This window comes from Mustela putorius, unplaced genomic scaffold, assembly GCF_011764305.1.
Source record: "Mustela putorius furo isolate JIRA1106 unplaced genomic scaffold, ASM1176430v1.1 tig00003875_pilon_pilon_pilon, whole genome shotgun sequence".
Classification (NCBI taxonomy): Eukaryota; Metazoa; Chordata; class Mammalia; order Carnivora; family Mustelidae; genus Mustela; species Mustela putorius.
This window is the reverse complement of record NW_025422026.1, coordinates 768340-789193: the sequence shown is the minus strand read 5'-3', so window position 1 is coordinate 789193 and position 20854 is coordinate 768340. Positions and strand designations below refer to the sequence as shown.

At 59.8% G+C, this 20854-nt stretch overlaps 1 protein-coding gene across 2 annotated transcripts; it reads right to left on the bottom strand.

The window, feature by feature from the left end:
- Positions 1 to 35: 35 nt before the first annotated feature.
- On the bottom strand, positions 36 to 13166 carry CIB2 (calcium and integrin binding family member 2). 2 transcript variants are annotated; one of them, XM_045067188.1, is made up of 6 exons: positions 13021 to 13166; positions 8700 to 8734; positions 4370 to 4481; positions 2772 to 2919; positions 815 to 1010; positions 36 to 652 (listed from the first exon to the last, which is right to left on the bottom strand). In XM_045067188.1, exons 1-6 carry the CDS (start codon positions 13069 to 13071, stop codon positions 631 to 633), a joined length of 564 nt encoding a protein of 187 aa, XP_044923123.1. In that variant the 5' UTR covers positions 13072 to 13166; the 3' UTR covers positions 36 to 630. The 2 variants fall into 2 exon arrangements, with proteins under 2 accessions (XP_044923123.1, XP_044923125.1); XM_045067190.1 differs by lacking the exon at positions 8700 to 8734 and having other exon boundaries at positions 13021 to 13138.
- Positions 13167 to 20854: the final 7688 nt, after the last annotated feature.

The window sequence follows — 20854 nt, the reverse complement described above, 5'->3', positions numbered from 1 at the left end:
TTAAGGAGCAGGAGAAAGGGACCACTGAGCCCGTCTTAACGTCAGCAGAGAGAGCACAGGGACGTCAAAGTGCTTTACTACCGGGAATTCACAAATGTGTGGACAGCACGCACCAGTGAGAATTCCACATCTTGGGGGGGTGGTGCAGAACATGGGATGCCCAGGCCTCACAGCCAGGGACAGGGACAGAGCCCTTGACCCACTGTCCACACAGTTTCACATTGGGGGGGGCCAGGGGGGCAGCCCAGCTGTGAGTTTTGCATAGCTCATGAAACCTTTCCCGTTTCACTTTGCCCTGGGTGACCGGGACACCCGCCCAGGACTTGGGACACATCTGGAGCCCTTGCCCTGTGAGGTCTTGCTGTCCCCTCCTAGTGGGGCCACTTCTGACGGGGAGAGGACGGGGGTCTGGAGGGCTTGGGGGCCCAGACAGATGGCCTATGGCAGGGCCCTGCTCCCCACACCCCCCTTCCCTGGTTAAGGAATTTTTTGCTGAAAGGGCCGAGGAAATGTTGGTGGGTCTAAACCCAGAGGCCACAGCCTCTATTCCGGGCAGCTCGGAGGTCACACTCGTGTAGACAGGACAGCCAGAGGGTCAGCTTCAGGGCCCCCGCGCCCTCACCAGTGTTCTCAGATCCGGATGTGAAAGGTGCTAGAAAGAGAGTTAGGGCCCCTCAGCAGAAATCCCACTGGCCCCCGGCCCAGGGCATGGTCCCATAGGAGGATGCAAAGGACACAGCTGACCTCCGGGGAGGGCGGGTGAGCGGGAGCCCAGCAGTCGGCGGAAACCCCAGCCCCAGCCGCCAGGCCTCACCTGAGGAAGTCGGGAGCCTTGGCAATCATGTCCTCAAAGTCCGCGAAGCCCAGCTTGCCGTCGCCGTCCAGGTCGGCCTCCTCGATGACCTTGTCACACACGAGCACTACCTCGTCCTCGTCCAGCTCGGACTTGGTGAGCCGCGCCAGCGTGCGCTCCAGGTCCTCCTTACAGATGAAGTTGTCCGTGTTGAAGTCTGCGGGCGGGGGCAGGGGTGCTCAGGCCCAGGCCAAATAGCACATCTGAGGAGTCGACACTCATGACCCCGTAAGACCCTGTGATGGTCCTCGGTCCAAACCTGGCCTGAGACCCTTCCAAGTCTGAGTCTGAGGCTTGGGACGGTGGGCCCTGTGCTCCCGCTGGAGCAGAGGAAATTGAGGCCCAGGAGGCCAAGCCACCGAGCCAAGGGCAGAGTGCTGCGTGGAGGGGAATCAGGACAGGTGTGTTTGCCGCTAAGTGCTCATCCACCATGGCCACGTTCTCCCAAAAGCACCATGTGGCCTCCTGCGGCCCCTTGCCAGGTGTGGCGGTGGTCAGGAGACTCGGGAGCCCTCAAAGGAGGCCCAGGCTGGTCGCCGTGCAGAGCGGGATGCATGGCTCCAGTCTACTTGGCAGACGGCACTACCATTGCTCCAAGTACAGCCACCTGGCTCGCAGCAGTGACCCCGACACCCTGCACGCCGCGTCTAGCTCAGCTCCCACATCTCCGCCCCTCCCACTGGTCTGTCCAGCAAATTCCCATTTGTCCTCAGGTTTCAGATCAAACACCACCTCTGGGGGGCTTTCTAGGTTACAGGGACCCCGCCGCTGGCCGCACCCTGACACGAACGGCAGGGATGAGTGTGGCGGCCCGCAGGAATGGCAGGGGCTCTGCCTCCTGGCACCACCCATGCAGCGGATTGGTGGGTCCAGGTCATGCACATGTGAAGAAACAGGGTCTTGCAGAGGGCACGTGACCCAAAGGGACACCCCTGGTCAGGGCTAGACCCTGAGCCCAGCCCCGAAACAGGTACCCGCACGGCCCATCTCAGGACTGGTGGGCAGACATGGGTAGGATTTCCCTCAGCTCCCGAAGGGGCACCCAGAAAGCTCTGCAGAGACGTGCTGGCTGCCCGGCCGGCTGGATTCCTGTGCCCCTTTGATGGGAAGGAGCTAAGGCCCAGGAAGGGGGTGACCGTTGACGCGACTCTCCCCAACACCAAAGCCCGTGTCCCAGTTGGCCTTTCCACTCTGTCCCACAGCTGGGGCAGCAGAGTCTGGATACCCCTGAATCTGTCCCCACCTGCCCCCCACGACCCTCACGGGCAGACAACAGCATGCCCCACGCGTGCTGCCAGGGGTCCGAGGCTAGAGGGTGGCGGGTGCAGTGGGGCGTGGTGCGAGGAGGGTGGGCCCCCGCGGCTGCCGTGCTTTGACACACACACAGGGGTGCTGCGTGCACCGAGACCAGGCCTTGGAGAGCAGCACAGTGGCTACAAAAGGAAAAAGTCCGAGAGGCCCAGAGCCACAGGCTGGTCAAAGGTGCTGGGACACACAAGTTCTCTTGTAGCTCAGGCCCAGCTGAGCTGCCCTGGAACTGGGTGTCCCCATGGGGGTACAGGCCAGCTGTGCCAAGTTCTCTCCTCTGGGGCCTGGTGTGACCGCAGCCCGGGAGCCCCACTGCCTGGCCCAGGTGCCCTCTCCAGCCCCTGGCCTCTAGTGTACACGTCCACCACCCAAAGCCTGCAGTGGCCCCAGAGCCCCAGGTGCCTGGTCCAAGCTCCTTGGCTGGCTCCTTGTAGCCTGACCTGCAACCTCCCTGGGCTCACACTGCTTGGGTCTCTGCTCCTGGAGGCCTGGCACCTCCTTGCTGCTCTGTCCGTTGGGCACGCCTGTCCATAGACAGCCCCCAGGACCCCGCATCCCCAAACACAACCCCCGCCCCCAGGACCCCCCCAGGCACCCCCCAGGCCCCCACCGTAGATCTTAAAGGCATAGTTAGCCTTGAGCTCCCGTGGAGCCGACTCGCACAGCACAGAGAACATGTCCACAAAGTCGTTGAAGGTGAGGTTCCCCTCGCCGTCCTCAGAAAAAGCCTCCACGATCCTTTCCTTGAAGGGGTTCTCCTGCAGGAAACAGCCACAGCGGTCGCGTGGGCACAGGGTACTGGGCGGACTCCAGAGAGACCACTAGGCCTGTGTGGCCTCGGACAAGTGAGCCCCCACGGCCGCCGGCACAGCTCGGCTGGTGTGTGAGGGGATGAATAAAGCCTGATGGGGGTTGGGGGGCGGTGCGCGGCCAGGCGCCCGGGCTCCTCGGGTCACGTTTCTCAGACGAGCATGGAGCTGGTGAGGCCAAGCTGTGCTCACCAGACACCCTCTTGTCTCAGACAGCCCTGGGCTAGGCCAGGTCAGGCCAAGGTCATGGGAGGCAGAAGTGGGGCCCCCAAGGCTCGGAGAAAGAAGCGGACAAATGGCAAGAATCAGGGGGGGGGCTAGTCAGAACCCAGGCCACTGTCAGCCTGCTCGGGGGCCTGCCACTCCAGGAGCCACACCCCAACTCCGTCCTCTGGTCCCAGGTCTCCGGGGCTCCCTCTTCCTGGAGTCCCCACCCCAAGTGGGCTTGGCCGCCCCCACTCTGTGCCGGGCCAAGGAGACTCAGAAACCACCTGCGTAGCGGCCAGAGTGCCCCACGCCCCTGCAGTGACCTCCAGGCCGGCGCTCAGGCCCTTCTCTAGGCTGGCAGGCACATGCCAGGGCCAAGCCTGGGCTTCACTGTCCCTCAGGATAGAGGTCACAACTGGAACAGAGACCAGAAAGGACGCTACATGGTGCCCTGACCCTGAGTCACACATTCAAGGCTTGGCCAGGGGCTCCTGGCAACATCTCACAGAGGGATGCATATGTGCCCCGAACACCAGTCTCCCTTACCACTGGCGGGGACTGCAACTCATGAAATGAAACTTTCCCATCAAACATACATGTGGTCTGAGGTCCAGCAGCGTCCGCGGGTCAACGGAATCTCGCCCCCTCCACCCAGACATGCTGACCCCAAGCGGCCTTCTAACAAGATCGGCAGGTCTGAGAAGGGTGATGGGGGGTGGCCGGAGGCGAGAGGCCAAAGCCAGACAAGGCGGAGACAGAAGAGCCGTCGACAAAGGCAGACACAAGCGGGTGCCTGGGGGGCTCTGTCAGTTAAGCGTGGGACACTTGGACTGGGCTTGGTCACGATCTCAGGGCCACGAGATGGAGCCCCGTGCCAGGCTCTGTGCTCAGCGTCCACTTGTCCCTCTCCTCCTGCTCGCTCACTCCCTCTCAAAAAAAAAAAAAAAATCCTACAAAAGAAGAGAGCAGACATACTCTGCCTTGAAGAGCTGCCTGGCTGTTGCACAAGGGGCAGGGGAGTGAGCGCAGCCCCCGCGCCACCCCCGCACGCCAGCCCGTGCATTCAGGGTATAGGGGAGCAGGCAGGCATGGAGCAGGTAAGCCCTGGAGGGCAGGGCAGCCTCAGCTGGGGTCTGGGGGCGTGAGCGGCCTGCGTCCCAGCCCCTCCCGGCGGCAGCAGCCTCGCGCGTACCCGGAGCTCCGGCATCTGGATGATGAGGCTCATGGGCACGTGGACCACGGGGCTCTTCCTGTAGTCCATGGGGACGAGGTTGGGGGCCAGCTCGTAGAACCGCGCGTGGAGCCTGCAAGGGAGGCAGAGGGGAGGAGCTGGAGGGGTGCACCCCGGAGCCCCCAGCAGCCAGTACGGCCCACCCTGTACCCCAGTCTTGTGCATGGCACACTCCCCCACCCCGGCCCTTGCTCTGCCCACAGGGCTAGGACCTGTGAGGGAGGCCAATAACCAGGTCATGTCCTGGACCCTTGCACCATCCCCCGCAGGCCAGGCCCCACTTGCAGGGTCCACAACCAGACCTTTGTGTTCCCCTTTGGGCTCCCATAAGGGTCTTCTATGTGCTAGGCACGTCCCCTTGGCCATGCAGATACACTGCAGGCCCAGCTCACAGCTCAGCAAACCGAGGCCTGAGGAGGCTAGAAGCCATCTGTCTAGGACCCCCCAACTACAACTCTAAGGGTCCATGGCGGGAACAAAGACCAGGAGTTCTTTACCGTTCTGCGGCCCCAAAGCTGCTAAGACCTGGGCTGTTGGCTGCCCCTGCCTCAAGTCGGGCTGCGAGGCCTGGTCTCTGGAACAGCTGCCAGCCTCCCCCACCCTCACCTACTCCCACATCCACAGGAAGCCCCTATGGACCCTGGGCCGTGTGGGACCTCCTCGCACCTCCCTGGACGGTCTAGCACTCAGGTGGAGGCCCTTTCTTGGCTCTTCGGGCCTCTTCTGCCCTGTGTTTCTGTGTCTACGCCCCTAACATTGCAGACAATAACACCCAACTCCCAAGCCCAGACAAGAACAACTTATGGGGGACAAGTGTGGGGCACTGAGCAGGGACTGAGGCAGGTCCCTTGCCCAAGGTGAGGCTCAGGACTGTTGGGAGTGGCATCAAAGTGGCCCCAGAGCTCCTGGCCACACCTGCCCTGCGCCCCCAAAGCCAGGTCTGCTTGCAAGTGGTAGACCCTGTGGCAGGCCTGTCAGCAACCACCCAGTCCTCTCCAGCAGAGCGTGGAAGTGTGCATCTGGCTCCCCCAGGTGACGACAGCTCTGTCTAGCAAGTGCTCACTCTGTGCCCTGCTCCGGGTCAGTGCCCCGTGTGGACAACTCAAGGTCACTCCCACACCACCCCAAGACGCAGGTGTCACCCTCTCCATAGTTTCCGGGGAGGAAACTGAGGCTTCGAGGGTTAAGTGCCCACCCAGCACACCAGCCAGTGAGTGGTGGGGCCCAGACTCGAACCCAAGGCGCTCCAGGTTCCAACCATTGGGCTCCTCCCAGCCCAGCGGCACCTGGCTCAGAGTCCAAGCAGGGCACAGGCAGAGCAAAGTGCCACAAGCCTGCCCTGCTGGCCACAGGTTCCCGTAAACATCCCGAAATCACAATGAAGCTCTGGGGCTGAGACACAGCGCTGGAGGGAAACAAGCTGAGGCCCGTCCCCTGGCTGGGGGCACGTGAGCAGACAGCGGGGTAACCGGACCAAGCTGGACTCCCGACCTGGCGCACTCAAGGGCTTTCTTTGCTCGTGCTTTCGGAATTACTGTCCCCAAACACGGAGCCAGGACTTCCATACCCCAATTCAGGCAGCTGGGGTGGAGTACTCAACCCTGTGTTCAACTTCCAACTGTCACATTATGCCCCCGTCCCCCTGCCCTTGACCCTGGACATGCTGGGGCATAATGCTGCATGCTCCTGGGCATCACCTGACCCTTCCAAGGTCACATGGGGTCAAGTGAGGTGGTGGCTAGAGACCGCACCTCGCTGGCTGGTGGTCTGACCCTGGGGTGAGTCAACTTCCCTATCAGAAAATGGGGACTGTCCTACTGTCCTCACACGTGGGGCTCAAGGAGGCTAGCACTACAGAAGCCAGCAGGACCTCAGCCGCACCCCACCAGGAGGAACTGGGGAGAGGGGCGCAGGGCTGGCAGGGTAGCGTGTCCCCTTGTGGGGGGAGGCCAACCTCCACCCTGACTCTAGGACAAAGTGACATGGCCATTTTTTTCTTTTTAGGAAAACTTGAAGAGAATTGGGAAGGCTGAATCACTGTGGGAGAAACTCGGAACAAGGAAGTGCATCCCTGCTACCCCGTCCCAAGGCAGGGCCCGCTGAGCTCCTGGAGGCTTCGGCACGACGGACCCCTGCCCTGTGGGGCGTGCTTCAGCGTGCAGGGCAAACAGGTCAGAGCCTCCCTGCTCATCTCAGAAAGTTAGCAAGCACCCTGTCCTCTGACCCCAGTGGGCGGCATGAAGGACGGGCCGACGGCGCACACACAGGTGCTCGCTCTTACAAGCTGCGCCCACGCCGAGTCCAACGGAGTTGGAAGCTTCATGCACTCGGACCATGGAGGAGGCCTGCCAGGAATACACGGGTGTCCGAAAATCTGGGACCCCACGTCACAGCAATAGGTTAGAAACCATTTTTATTAACTTGGCAGCTGCATTTACGACTGGATGGTTGTAAGGACACGGGGAAGATCCCCAGACGTCCGCAGGCCGTGTTCACACTGACGGTGCCCGCACGACGGGGGCGCACGGGAACAGGAGGACGGGGCTGCCGCTTGCGACCAAACCCACTGCCCAACGGCTTCCGGTTGTAGAGTGTTTGTTAACACAAGTATTTATGAAGTATCAATTTTTATCAATAATAAAGCTCCCTATGCTTAGTAACACGGAAATAAAGGGTTGCTTCACACCAGCGCCCAGCCCCATACTTAAACAGTGACTTAGCGGAGACCCCGGGAGTGTGGGACGCGGTCGTCACACAGCATCCGCCTGAGAGCACAGGGCTCTGCGACCAGTCAGGGACATAGGCGGAGTATGGAAGTACTGGAAAGGAGGAGGCAAGTTATTTGCCAGACCAAAAATTGTCAGTTTAAAAACTACCAAGGAGAAATGGCTCAGCAGCCATCCAGCGCCAAATAGTTTTCTATGTTCCGTCATCAGCCTATTCAAAAATTAGATATAAGAAACCTAATTCACAATTAGGGGAAAAAACCCCCACCAAGACTCCCCAAAACAACAAAGTATGAAATAAACTCAAAGTGTGTAAAAAGTAGGAAACGTTCAAGGGCGCCTGGGTGGCTCAGTGGGTTAAGCCTCTGCCTTCGGCTCAGGTCATGATCCCAGGGTCCTGGGATTGAGCCCCGCATCAGGCTCTCTGCTCAGAGGGGAGCCTGCTTCCCCCTACCCCTCTGCCTGCCTCTCTGCCTACTTGTGATCTCTGTCTGTCAAATGAGTAAGTAAAATCTTAAGAAGAAAAAAAAAATCGGAAACATTCAGGTGGTGGGGTAAGTGCTGCTCTTTTCCTCCTTGGAACCCGTAACGGTGACAATGATGTCACCATTTTCCCAAACAGTGACCACAACCTTAACCCTAGTCTGCAACAGGGTCATGCAAGAGCATGCCAACCAGACTCAGAAGTCTGCTGGGCAGGATGAAGGCAGGAGAGTGGGCGCAGGCCTGGAGCAGAGGCCTCTGTGGCTGTCTGCCCCTTGGGTGTGGAGACAGCTGGCAGGAACAGCAGGTCCCCCGGGGGATGCAGACAGTGCCCGTCTACAGAAGGGCGGTCCCTGACAGACGGCACTGGAAAGCACCGGGAGGGATGGATTCTTGTGGAAGTTGCGGACTGGCCGGCGGTCCACATTTGGGGCTAGCACGCCGGGAACAGTAAGTAAACTAAAACAATAACCCAAACCGTAGCTGCCAAACAGACGAATTAGAACATGGTTTGAAGAGCCTGGATCTGTGGCAAGGCCATGAGTGACAGGCCCAAAGAAAGGGAAGAGCCGCGGGTGGGCAGCTCAGGGGTGGTATGGGGATGCAGGCCATGGCCTTGACTTCTGGGCCTCCCAGGAGCAGGAGGCCATCAGAGTCCGAGCCAGAGGGCCCTCAGATGCCAGGGCCAGAGGGCCTGACAGATGCCAGGCCACGGGGACAGAGCAAGGGGCCTGCGGGAGAAGGCCGGGTCTTGAGTGCCTGGCTCTGTGACTCTGGCCGACTGCTGAGCCCCACCTGCAAAGTGGCGAGAAAAGCGTTCTCCTCTGACACGGTCACAGCAAGGATTAAGTGAAAGAGCCTGGAACCACCCACCATAGCGCCTGGTGTGCAGGACCAGAGCGGCGGAGAGCTCGGCTCCTGGCACAGGGGCCTGGGTGCAGGCGGGGCAAGCTCTCCAGTTCACCGCCGCCTGAGCTCACGACGCTCCTCCTCAGGTCCAGCTAGCACAGCCAGCCCACGCGAGGGCCAGCCCCGCCCCGTCCCCGCGCCAGGGTTGGGGGAGGGACGGAAGCCGCACTTACTTGAGGATGTCCTTCTTATTGAAGAAGGTGCAGTCCTGCAAAGGGAAAACACACACACAGTCCCTTGCAAGTCCCAGGATCTTTTCTCCCTCGGGATCTCGCAGACTCAAACCGCTCCCCCCCGCCCCGCCCTGCCCCTGGCCAAGAGCCGCTGCTTCCCGAAGCTTCTGTCCTGGCCAGGGGGACTGTGTACATGGTGTTGAGCAGCATTCATGGGCAGACGGAGAGGTCACCGGGTGCAGACTGCCTGGCGGGACAGCACGGAGAGGGGCTGGGAGACAAGCTGGAGCAAGGGCCCGAGGGCCTCAGCCGCAGCGGCTCGTCTTCCTTAGCCTTGGTGCAGAGAGGGGGAGTCCGAGGTCCACAGGCTGGGGAAACCCCAGCATCTCCCTGACCTCTGAGGCCACCAGAAGAGCTGGGGTCACACAGGGAAGCCGGGGTGTGGGGCAGGACGGGCGAGGAGGCAGGCAGGCAGGGAGGGGCTGGTGGCACCCAGACAGAATCAAGGGTGGAGGCTACCAGGGACCCTCATACAGGTGCTTCTCAGGGTGGGGGTAGCACACGGGTCCTAAGGTCTCCTGGTCATAAACTCCTCTCAGCTGTCCCCGCCTTGCTCTGGATGTCCTGCCCCGTGATGCAGTCGGTTACCAGGCCAGGCCACGGTGGGAAGTACAGCGGCGTGAAGATCCCAGCAGCAGAGGCTCCTGTGCTCACCCCTGTGGTCTGTCCTTACTCACTGTTGCCCATGGGCGCAGGCGGCCTCTGAGGCTCTGTAGAGCCCGGAGACCCCAAGGCAGTATGTTGCACAGAGCGGGCCGACGAGGGGCTCGCGGCTGCTGCCCTGGACGGGACCTGAGACCGCCGGGGCAGCTGGACTGCACACTGAGGACAGGCCCACTGGGCGCCTCTGGGAGAGCTGAGGAGGGGGACGGGTGGGCATTTCCAGGCCACACGTAGTCAGTCGGTCCTTCTGAGCCACATGCTGCTACCCAAGAGTTGGACTAAGAGCCCTCATGCTGCCCTGGCCTTCTAGGAACCTAGGAGCTTCTCCTGGAGGGCTAGGCTTTGCTGTGGCCCCCAGCTCCTCTGTCTGCCCCCCACCCCAACAAGCATGGAGAGAGAACGCCCTGTCCCGCAGGCCCCAGACACAGGCGGTGACTGTGTGGACTGATTTCCTCAAGCCCCCAGATCTCAGGAGCAGGTCCCAAAGGCTGCCCAGCTGAGTCGTCCAGGTACAGAGCCCCCTCAGCCCCAGGGCTGGCTTTGCGGCCTGAAGGTGCCCAGTGAGAAGGGCCAAGGCTGGCGGGCGTGTCAGCATCACCACCGACGGGGAGAGGCCCTGGCTTCTGGTCTCTGCGTCCTGGCCTATCCTGTCTTCCTCTCCTTGCTCTCTGCCCTGGGTTGAAGAGTACGTGGGTCCAGACCCAGGGCCCTACAGGCAAAGATGCAAAAGTTTCTCATATGATCCTGGTCCCTTATCAAACCACTTACATCTGTCCCCCTCAAAGGTGCTCAAGGTGTGGTGCCTGGATGGGCAGCACCCGCCTCTCAGGCTCCACTCCAGACCTACTGAGTCACAAACCCAAGGCGGGGGGGGGGGGCGGAATCTGCATTTTTAGATCCTCCGGCTTCAGTGGTGCTGATGCCTGCGAACTCGAGGGCCTCAGCTCTAGAGCAGAATCAGCTGGGGAGCTGTTTAACCTCCTGTGCCCTCTCCCAGCAGCCCCGGCCCCGGCCCCACCACTAGCTCTAGCCCCAGCAGCCCCAAGGAACAGATCCATTAAAGCAGAATCCCCAGGGCTAGAGCCAGGCATCAGTTTCAAAGCTACTCTGATGCCTGCATACACATCCCAGGCTGAGAGCCACACCTCGACTGGGCCTGGTCCGTGGGGCTCCGATTATCCAATTCTGTTCAGTCCTCACCACTAGCCGATGGGGGGCCGGGGCGAAAGGCATTACCTCCCCATTCTATAGATGTGAAGACTGAGGTTCCGTGAAGTTGATGGTTTGCTCTTAGCTGTACATGCAGCCCAGAAGGGCTGACTGCAGCTCGGTCCTCTGTGCTTCCTGATCATGGCCTACTGCTGTAGGGTCCACTCACGAGCAGTGGTCGTGACCGCATCCTGCTCCCACTGTGTGTGCTGATGCCCTGCGCACCACAGGTGCTCAATACGTGCAGATGGGACGAGGAACCAGGCCTCTGCAAGTAGACCTCCCACTGGCTGCAGAAGGTGTCCGTGAAGGCACTGACCCTGCCTCCCCTAACCTCGCCCGCCTCTGAGCACCAGCAAAGCTGCCGTGAAGCCACACATCAGCGGACAGTCTGCTTCTGCTGCTGCTGACTTATCTGCCTGAAACCCGTGGCAGGAAGCAGTCCCCAGGGGGTGAATATGGCAGGAACCTTAAAAGCTTCTCAGGGTTCTGAGTAGGCTAGTGGTGTCGGCAAAGGAAAGGTTTTGTAGCCACATTCCAATTCTTGTCTTGCTTTGGATCCTTAGGCGGAGACAGAGGCGGGTTCCCAGGAGAGTTACAGGACTTGCTCAGGGCTGAAATCATGGGCTGCCCGAGTGCAAGCAGAGAGCCAGGACGGAGCGGCAGCGGTGGGTTCAGGGGAAGGCAGGGAGCCCTGCTTTGGGGAGGGAGAGGCCTGGGGGATGGATTGATTGATCAGGAAGGCAGAAAAGTTTTGAGAGAAACCTGAACTTGGGCATCACTGGCACCTGCAGAGGGGGAGGGCTGGGGCTCTCAGGTTTCTGCAGCTGAAGAGGGGCGGGTAGGTGGCTGTAACTGGGGCCCTGACTGGCTGGACAGCCGAGGGAGGGGGCTGGGGGCTCTCAGGTCTCTTCGGCTCTCATTTCTCCCAGCCTGCCTGGCTGTGGCGGGAGGATCACAACCCAGCCCTGGGCCTGGCTCAGAAGCGTAACCCAATACCTGCTGGTCTGCGTGGAAACCCAGGCTCCCAGCCACACCGGGCCACTCTTCACTACTGAGCAGTGTCCCTACTAATCGCCAGTGACCATGTGGCCCCCTGCCCCAGGAATGCCTCCTGCACAAGTGAGCCACTCTCGCTGAATCCTGCGAAGCAAAAGCTCCTCTTCCCCGCGGTGTTCCACCGCCCACCAGGGCCCTCCCCAGGAGCTGCCTGCATTAAGGACCTCTCTCGGGAGGCTGGCCAGCCTCCAAGACCAAGAGCACCCACAGTCCCTGCCCCCAAACAAATGCAGAGAGCCTTGGGCTAGAGCCCTGAATGGTGCCTCAGCCTCTGCTTACTTTTCTGTGAAACGGGGCTGAAAAGCACCCGGCTGTGAGGGACCCGTTCCAGTGCCTGGTACCCGGCAGCCGGCCGTGACTGCGGCTCCCTGCGCCTTCCCAGGGCCTCACGTGGAGCTGACAACCACTACTGACAGTCGGGGCCTTTGTTTTACCTCTGCCCACATCGGAGGGCTCCCATGTCCAGCCCACCACCAAACTAATTGCTGGGAAAGGCAGCAGGCGGCCTCATGGCTCCCACAGCACAACCAGGGCCCCCTGCCCGGGGGGAGTGGGGTAAGAGGCATCGCCTTGGGCCTTGGAGGAGGAAAAACGCAGGCAAAGGGAGGGAGAAAGAGCTGGCGCGTCACGGTCGCTGTGGATAGTCGGGGGTGGCTGAAGTGGGCAGAGCAGGGAAGGGGCCTGGGAGGCTGGCCAGGGCCCCGGCGTCAGGGCTGGGCCTTCCTCCTGAACCCCATTCTGCGCCCCCGTCCTGCACCCACCGGTGCGAGGGCTCTGGACACCTGGTCTGGACAGTTCCCGTGACTCTGGGCAGGAGGTCCTGGAAGGGTCTTAGGGGGTGGCTGCTGGGGGACTGGGGACCACGAGATGTGGACTGGTACTGGCCCGCCTTCCTGCAGCAACTACCTCCACGCTGGACCGGCGGGAAGGGCCCCTACGGGTAAACAAGGCGGCCCCAACTCAGAACTGCATTTGCGGGCAGCTGCGCCTCGCTCCCGACAGGACAGGACCCCACTCTCCTGGGCTGCTTCCTGGGATAGGGGACCCTCCCTCCAGCCCGCGTTCGATGACCCGCCAGCTCCGTGCCAAGGTGGGCGCTGGGCAGGTGGCTGGGGCAGGGGTCGCGTCCAGGCCGGGGGCCCAGAGCGAGGCGGCTGAAGGCGGGCGAGCGCGCCGGCGAGCATCCCCCACGGGAAAGCGCTCGCAACGCGAGGTTGGGGAAACTGAGGCTCGAGGTCACGGCCCAAGGTCACGCCTGGAGCTGAAGCAGGGGCAGGGTCCGCAGCCCGCGCGCGGCGCGGAGAGCAGAGGAGGGCGGGCGCCGGCTCACCTGGTAGTTGTCCAGCTGCTCCTCCGTGAAGATGGTCTGCTTGTTCCCCATGGCGGCCGCCGCGCCGTCGCCCGGGCGCCGCAGCCCGCGCTCGCGGCCACCGCGACCCGCCCCGCAGCCCCGCGGCCGCGCAGCCCCGCAGCCCCGCAGCCCCGCGGCCCCGCAGCCCCGCAGCCCCGCGGCCCCGCGGCCCCGCAGCCCCGCAGCCCCGCGGCCAGCCGGAGCCGGAGCGCGACCGCGAGCGGCGCGGAGGGGGCCGGGCGACTCCGCCCCGCCTTGCGGCCGCCGCGCCCACCCCGTCAGGGGCCGCCTCTTCCCGCCTCCGGCCGGGCGTGGCCAACACTTCCGGCCGGGCGTGGCCGGGACTTCCGGCCAGGTGGGGCCGAGGCTTCCGGCAAGGCGAGGGGGACTTCCGGCTGAGGGCGGGGGGGCAGGACCCCCGGCTGGGCGGGGTCAAGGTTAATGGTGGGCGGGGCCGAGACTTCCGGCCCGGCGGGGGCCTGGACCACTCGCGGGGCGGGGCCAGGACCTGCGGCTGGGCGGGGCCGGGCCCCCCCTCCCGGCCAGACGTGGACTGGAGGTCGCGGGCCGAGGCTGATGACGCGCGGGGCCGGGCGCCGGGCCGCGGAAGACTCCGTGGCGCGGGGATGCGGTGCGGGGGGCTGGCGCCCCTTCACCCCGGCTGGGCGCGCCCGCGAGGCGAGTCCTGCACTGGGTACTCCCATCCCGGCCTCGCGGCGCGGGGCGGGCGCTCGGGCGCTCGGGAGGGTCGGGGAGCCGGAGGCCCGCGCGGCCCTGGGCCACTGCCCGGGCATGGCCTGTCCGGCCCTCCGGTCTCTTAGGCAGGCGGGCAGGGTCCGCTGGTCTGTCTTTGCAGCCGCGGGTGCCCACGCGGGACCGCGGAGGACTTAGCGTGTCCGGAGAAGTGGGGCAAAGGCCGGGACGCTTTAGCAAGTGCCAAAGACCCTCGCCACCAGACTCCCCGCTGAGTCCGGCCCGGGCTCCGGCCACACCTGTCCCTGCTGACCCCAGGGCAGCTGGTGCCGCCGGCGTCCTCTGAGAGGACTGAGAGCCCTTCAGTCACTCGCCCGGGTCCCCCTCGCCCGGGCCGCACGGCTGGGCGGTAGCAGGGCCGGGGCTGGACGCGGGTGCTGACTCGGGCGCGGCTCCGCACCTGGACTTCAGGAGCTCAGGACGTTTTGCTTTAAAATAGGTGGTTTGTTTCTTTAACCGCTTGGGAGGCTCCACTCCCAGGGTTGTTCTTTTTTCTTTTTTAAAATTTTATTTATGTATTTGACAGAAATCACAAGCAGGCAGAGAGGCAGGCGCTGAGAGGGGGAAAAGCAGGCTCCCCACGGAGCAGAGAGCCCGATGTGGGGCTCGATCCCAGGACCCTGAGATCATGACCTGAGCCGAAGGCAGAGGCTTAACCCACTGAGCCACCCAGGCGCCCCTAGGGTTTCCGATTTGGGCGGCCCATAATGTGGGGGTCTAACAAGGTCCCAAGTGATGCTAGTGCTGCTGGCTCCGGACCCCACTTTGAGAATCACTGCTGGAGGTTAGGGGTTCCGATGGGAACAGGGGTCCCTCCCTCTTGGACAGATTATCCCTGGTATATTTTTGGTTTCCTTTTCTGCCGGAAGTTCCTGTTGCAGTTTCTCAACATTTCGCCACTTTCAGATGAGAACAGCGGCCATCCGCGAAGCGGATGAGCCGCCCTGCCCCAACCCCAAGAGTCACCAGAGGCGTAATCTGTGACTTTCAGCCGGGTGGGGGGACTTCAGAAGCCCAGGGGATTGCTGACCAGTCTTCACGGGAAGTGGACCCATGTGAGGGGGGCCTCAGCTGCAGGACAGGCAGGGGAGTATGTGAGCAACGATTCAGAGAATGTGGCACTTTAGAGCCGAGAGCCCGTGTGAGATTCTCCCCCGTGTCAGAGCCGGGGAGACGGCAGCCCTCAGAGCAATCGCCGGTGTGGTTTTTCTCCTTGCTCTCACGTTGCACACTGCCCAGCCGTGGGCCAGAGTCCTGTCTTCACATTCTGCTCCTACCCTGTGCCTACCCTGCGTTCCAGGTAGAGGAGCGAGCACCTCGGCACAGAGGCCTGTGTGTTTAGTTCTGGGATTCTGACCTCCGGAGATCAACAGAAGCAACCCCCTCCCCGCCCCGGGAAAAATTCCCTTCAAACCCTTGTGATCTCTATCACCGCTGCCCTAGAGGAGGCCCTCCCGCCTGAATTCTTCCCATAGTGCTGTGAGGAGGGACCAGTGACGTCCCGGGTTACAGTCACCAGACCCTGGGCTGGGAGAGGCACAGTGACCTGCCCAATGCCACCCAGCTAGGAAGGGGTAACAGGAAGCTCTTGCCTCATGCTGGGATTCCAAGCCAAGTGCTTCCACCGCTCCCGTGTGTGTGTGTGTGTGTTCGAAGGGAGGGTGGAGAGGGGGATGTAACAAGCATTGGTCACCTACTCTGTGCTGGACGCTGTGCATTTGCTGACCATGACTCCATGGACGCCTCCCGAGTCTGCAGAGTTGCATTATTACCGGTTCCATGTCTCTGAGAAGAGTGGCCAACGGTCACTCCACTGGGAGTGGCTAGATTTAAATTTTGGTCCCACTAAAATGGGAACACAAGGTTTCCACTCCTTAAAGCCAGCTCCTCGCCTGCACTCCTCGTCTCCCGCAGTCTCGTAAACGGTTCAGCACAGGAGGGTGGTGCCGAGAGGTCGTCGAGGAGCCCACCCGAGCGCCGGGCACTCTGCAAGCACGCATCTAACTCGAGCTTTCTCATCTCTGACTCACTCCATGAAGTTTGTTTTAAAATTTGGAAGGAAAACAGGAGGCAGCAATGGTACGAAGCTGAAGCAGTGTTTGATAGGAGGTAAAGGGTCTGAGTGGCCACCACAAAACGTTCATCTCATCCCTTCTTTCCCGTGCTTCCTCCTCGAGCAGCTGTGACTCTTCGCGATGAAGGGTCCTTCCTCTGCAAGCAGCTGCTCTAAGACTTAGGGTCAGAGATGGAGTGTCCTGGGCCCAAGGCTGGTCGGGGCATCTTCTTAAAGTGAAGATGTTCCCTGCAGACCGGTCCTTCGCCCTTCGCTGTCCCATCTCTAGTCACTGTTAGCAGCTTCAGGGGCCCTCCGGGGATGCCCTGCCTTCTCTGACTCCTCTACCTCACAAGCTATCCAAATCTCTCTCCTTCCCGAAGTCTTACCGCTGCTGCAGGGCACTAGTCATCTTGGCCTCTCCCCGAAGAGCTGTTGGTCATCTGTGAGTGGTTACTGGGTCCACCTCAGTCCCTCACACGTGCCCTGCCACTGCCCGTTACCTCTCCGTCCCAAGCACTGGACCGTCTGTCTGCTTACTTCTCATTGTCTCCAGCATTTGACACACACATCTTCATACTTGTGGGGGAAGGAATACTTGTACTTGTGGGTGAAGTCTGGGGCTGTATTTCCCTCCCGACGCTAGGGCTCAGGAGGGCAACACCACATCCTATGGGGCTCCATCCCCAGGGTCTGGGGCAACATCTTAGTGACCGCTGAATCCACATTCTTTAAAAGAATCCATCTTCTGGAGTCATTCACACATTCAGTTAAGTCACTGCTCCTGGAGGGTCCAGTGACCAAGGCCGTCAGCACAGAGCAAGCAAGATGAGCTCGATTTCTCCATGCATGGCCCCTGTGGTCCTGCTCCGGACCCTCTGCCAGAAGCCATTCTGGATGTGGGCTATTCCTGGCTGGCCTAGCATGGGCCCAAGCCAATGGTGACCGTCCTGTTGCTGAGGGAGGAGGGTCGGCCTCCTCTGCAAACTGTGTCGTCCCTCCTTTCCGGTGCCTTTAAAATCCTCAGAGGCGTGACCCCCTCCTTCCCTCACCCCATATTCTCCTGTCAGCAGAGTCCCACCGCCGCGAGCTCTGGGTCCCCATTGCTTTGGTCCCAGCCCCCTTACCTCTCCTGGAGCACGGTAGGATGCCTGTCATAAAATGACCCGGGCAGGTTATTCACCACTGGGCTCAGTTTTGCCGTAGATCTGTGACATCTCCAGCGGGGAGCACCCAAATCTTGCTATGGGGAGGGGGGTACACGACCGTGCAAGCAGGCTGGATGGTGGGCCACAGACCATCCCTCATTAGCAAGGAGACCCCCTCGCAGTCACAGACGTGCTCTGTGAGCACACGGAGGACTGAAGAGCGTCCTTTCAGGTGTTGCCACAGGCTTCCTTGTTCAAGGATTTAGTCCAAAGCAGCAGCAACAATATTTGAGGAACGAGATGCAGACGGCTTCCAGTTCAGAACCAGATGACGGTGTCCTCGCTCAGCAGCGTGAACCTGAGGCCAGACAGACATCTAAGACCCGGATCCCATTGAGCCTTGTGATCTGAGGGAGAGCAGAAGCCCTTGGCCAGCACCTTGCGGACGGGAACCCCGCCGTCTGAGCATCCGTGTGCTCACAGCGGATCCTCTGCCGCCCGGACGCTCTCGGAGTGTGGGCTTCTGGGGCAAGTCCCCGCTGCCCCAGCAGCCCTTCTCCAAGCACAGTCCCCGAGACCTTCTTGGAGGGTCTGCGAGGTCCGCGGTGTTATCATCTCTGCTACAGAAAACACAAGTCACTGTTCCCACCCTCATCTTCTCATGGGTGCCAGGGGTGCTCTCCAAGACTCAGCTCTATGACAGCAGGTGCACTGACGCGGCTGGCAGGGCAGTCCAGTGGTCTGCCAGCAGGTTAAGCCACCATCTGAAGACGTCTGCAAACATGTGGAATGACGCCACTCTCCTCACTAAATGTTTATTGTCTTCGAAAATACTCTTTTTCATAAAAATACTTGAGCTAAGCTAACATATAGCGGGGTTCTTGTTATAGTTATTTAAAACACACCTGCAGGGGGCACCTGGGGGGCTCAGTGGGTTAAAGCCTCTGCCTTCAGTTCAGGCCATGATCTCAAGGTCCTGGGATCGAGCTCCGCATCGGGCTCTCTGATCGTCGGGGAGCCTGCTTCCCCCTTGCTCTGCCTGCCTCTCTGCCTACTTGTGATCTGTCTGTGAAATAAATAAAAATTTAATAAAATTTATTAAAAAAAAAAAAAAGACACACTTGAGGGATGCCTGGGTGGCTCAGTGGCTGTCTGTCAAATAAATAAAAGTAAAATCTTAAAACACACACACACACACACACACACACACACACACACTCAAATACAGCCATGGGATCATTTGCTATTTTTACTTAGGTTAAATATTAATAATCTATATTAACAGAGTTCAGGGCCTCAAATTTTAGGAGTGAGAAGTAGTGTTGAGGCCAAAATGTCTGGACACCATGGCTTCGGGGTTCAGCATGCTTTCTCCATTTGGACCAGACAGGAGAGTTTTGGCTCTGCAGGATCCACAGTCCAGGGCTGTGCCCCGTCTCCTCGCCGTGGCTCTGACTGCTGTCATACCAGGCAGCGTGGGTGGGCTGTGTTCCAGCTACACGTTACTTATCAGCACTGCAATCTGAATTTTACATAATTGAAGTCCCTCAAAGCATTATCTTTAATTTTTATGAGCCGCTTATAAAAGTGTAAGTGTCAAAACAATTCTTAGCTGTCCAAAAGGAGGCACCAGGCCAAAGCTTGCTTGTAGGAGGTGGTTTTCTATAGTTATGGGTTCAAACCCATAACACACATACATCACATTATTTAAACTGAAATATTTATTTATTTATTATTTTTAAAGATTTTATTTATTTGACAGAGATCACAAGTAGGCAGAGAGAGAGAGAGAGAGAGGAGGAAGCAGGCTCCCTGCTGAGCTGAGAGCCTGATGAGGGGCTCGATCCCAGGACCCTGAGATCATGACCTGAGCCGAAGGCAGAGGCTTAACCCACTGAGCCACCCAGGTGCCCCTAAACTGAAATATTTAAAGATAATATAGCAGCTTTGCCTCTGGTTCCTGACACAGGACCCCTGAAACCTTTGTCACTTTCTGGGTGACAGGAGTGTCCCTTGTTCTAATGAGGTGACCCCGGGTGGGCTCCTGGAAGGGGGCTGATGATGAGAAAGACCCGGCAGCCACGACCCCCTCCCCATCCTCCTGAGAAGGGAGAGAGCCTGGAATGGAGTTACTCCGGCACGTTGATCGTGCCGACGTGGGAAAGCCGCCATCAAAGTCCCTCATGTATGAGGTTTGGGGAGCTTTCGGGTCGGTGAACACATCCGCGTGCTGGGAGGGGGACACGCCCCACGTCCACGGGGACAGAAGCTCCTGCCTGCGCTCAGGACCCTCCCAGAGCTGGCTCTCTCCCCCTTCATGGGGCTGTTCACCCGCATCCCGTGTCCTGTCCTTTAATGAACAGGATCAAGCATGTCCCTGAGCTCTGTGAGCCGCCTGGCAAATTAATTGAACCCAAGGAGGGGATCATGGGTATATCAGGTTTACGGTTGATTGTCAGAAACACAGCTGAGTATCTGGGCCAGCAACTAGTGCTGTGCGGGGGGACAATCTGGCAGGACTGAGCCCTTGGCCAGGAGGAGGGACGGTGTCGCTGGAAGCTGGTGTCGGAATGGAGTTGGGGACACCCAGGGGTGCTGCAGACAGTTGCTTGTTGTGGGGAAAAGCCCCACATCTGAGTCACAGGGGGCCGGGAGCAAGACCAGATTTAGGGCCTACATACCATGGTTAGAGCACTGGCTTTTACTCCGAGAGACAGTTGTTGCTTGCTACTCTGAACAGAGGAGGCTGTATTTGCCTTAGGCTTTAACAGCATCCCTAAGGCGGGAGATGGACTGTAAGGGGTAGAGGTGGAGGCAGGAGACAAGTCTGCAGGGTCCTGCCCTGGTTTTGCCCAGAGAGGACTCTAGACCTGGGAGGGAGCCGTGCGGGGGGAGGAGTATCTAATGCTAGATCTACTTGGAAAAACAGAGCCGACCCTCAAGGCTTCTGGCCCCAGAAGGGGAAACTAGAGTTGGATTTTACCACGTGGGAAGCCTGAGTCAGGGAGCAGGTCCCCTGCTTGTCTTTGCTCACATGCACAAAGTGATCGCAGAGCACAGAAGATTCGATGAGGGAGCCCGAGGCTCGCAGAAGACAAAGCAGAAGCTGAACCCCTGGACCCTCTGCCCCCACCCCACCGCCCACTCCTGGATGGCACCTGTGTGACATTCGTCAGGAATTTCCCAACTGTCTTTTTTTAACTTAAAAAAAAATTATTTATTTATTTGACAGAGATTACAAGTAGGCAGAGAGGCAGGCAGAAAGAGAGAGAGAGACAGGGAAGCAGGCTCCCCGCTGAGTGGAGAGCCCCATGCAGGGCTCGATCCCAGGACCCTGAGATCATGACCTGAGCCGAAGTCAGAGGCTTAACCCACTGAGCCACCCAGGTGCCCCTTTCTCAACTGTCTTAATGCTTTGCTAGAGGGGAAAACGACCTTAACTTGACAATGGCAAGGCATCTGGTATCTTGTAGGTCCTCTTTTGAAACCTCCCTTTTCCTTACCTCCCCCAACCCCTTCAGCCACCCTTCACCACCCCTCACAACCCCCGGGCTGCAGCTCTTCATGCCCATGGGTCCTGCCCTGTGCTTTAATAAACAAACATTATGCACCAAGGATGTCTCAAGAAGTCTTTCTTGCCCATTGGCTTTGAATCCTAATGTCCTCTCTCCTATTTCCTAGATAAATGTTAAATTCTGATACATTTTTTTCTGACCATAAATAATTACCAAGATACCGAAAAAGTTTTTGTAACGATCACTTTTGAGGGCTGTGTGGTGTCCCATTCAATTCCTTTGCTGTAATTACATGACCACTTCCTGTTAATCATCTAGACTGCTTTTCTTTCAATTAATAAAAT

Excerpts from the sequence above, each read along its gene's own strand:
- CIB2 (XM_045067188.1), bottom strand. The coding sequence starts at position 13,071 with ATGGGGAACAAGCAGACCATCTTCACGGAGGAGCAGCTGGACAACTAC. Across the intron at positions 2,920-4,369 it reads TCCAGATGCCGGAGCTCCGG|GAGAACCCCTTCAAGGAAAG; the intron begins GTACGCGCGAGG and ends TGTTTCCTGCAG. Across the intron at positions 1,011-2,771 it reads CTATGCCTTTAAGATCTACG|ACTTCAACACGGACAACTTC; the intron begins GTGGGGGCCTGG and ends CCCCGCCCGCAG.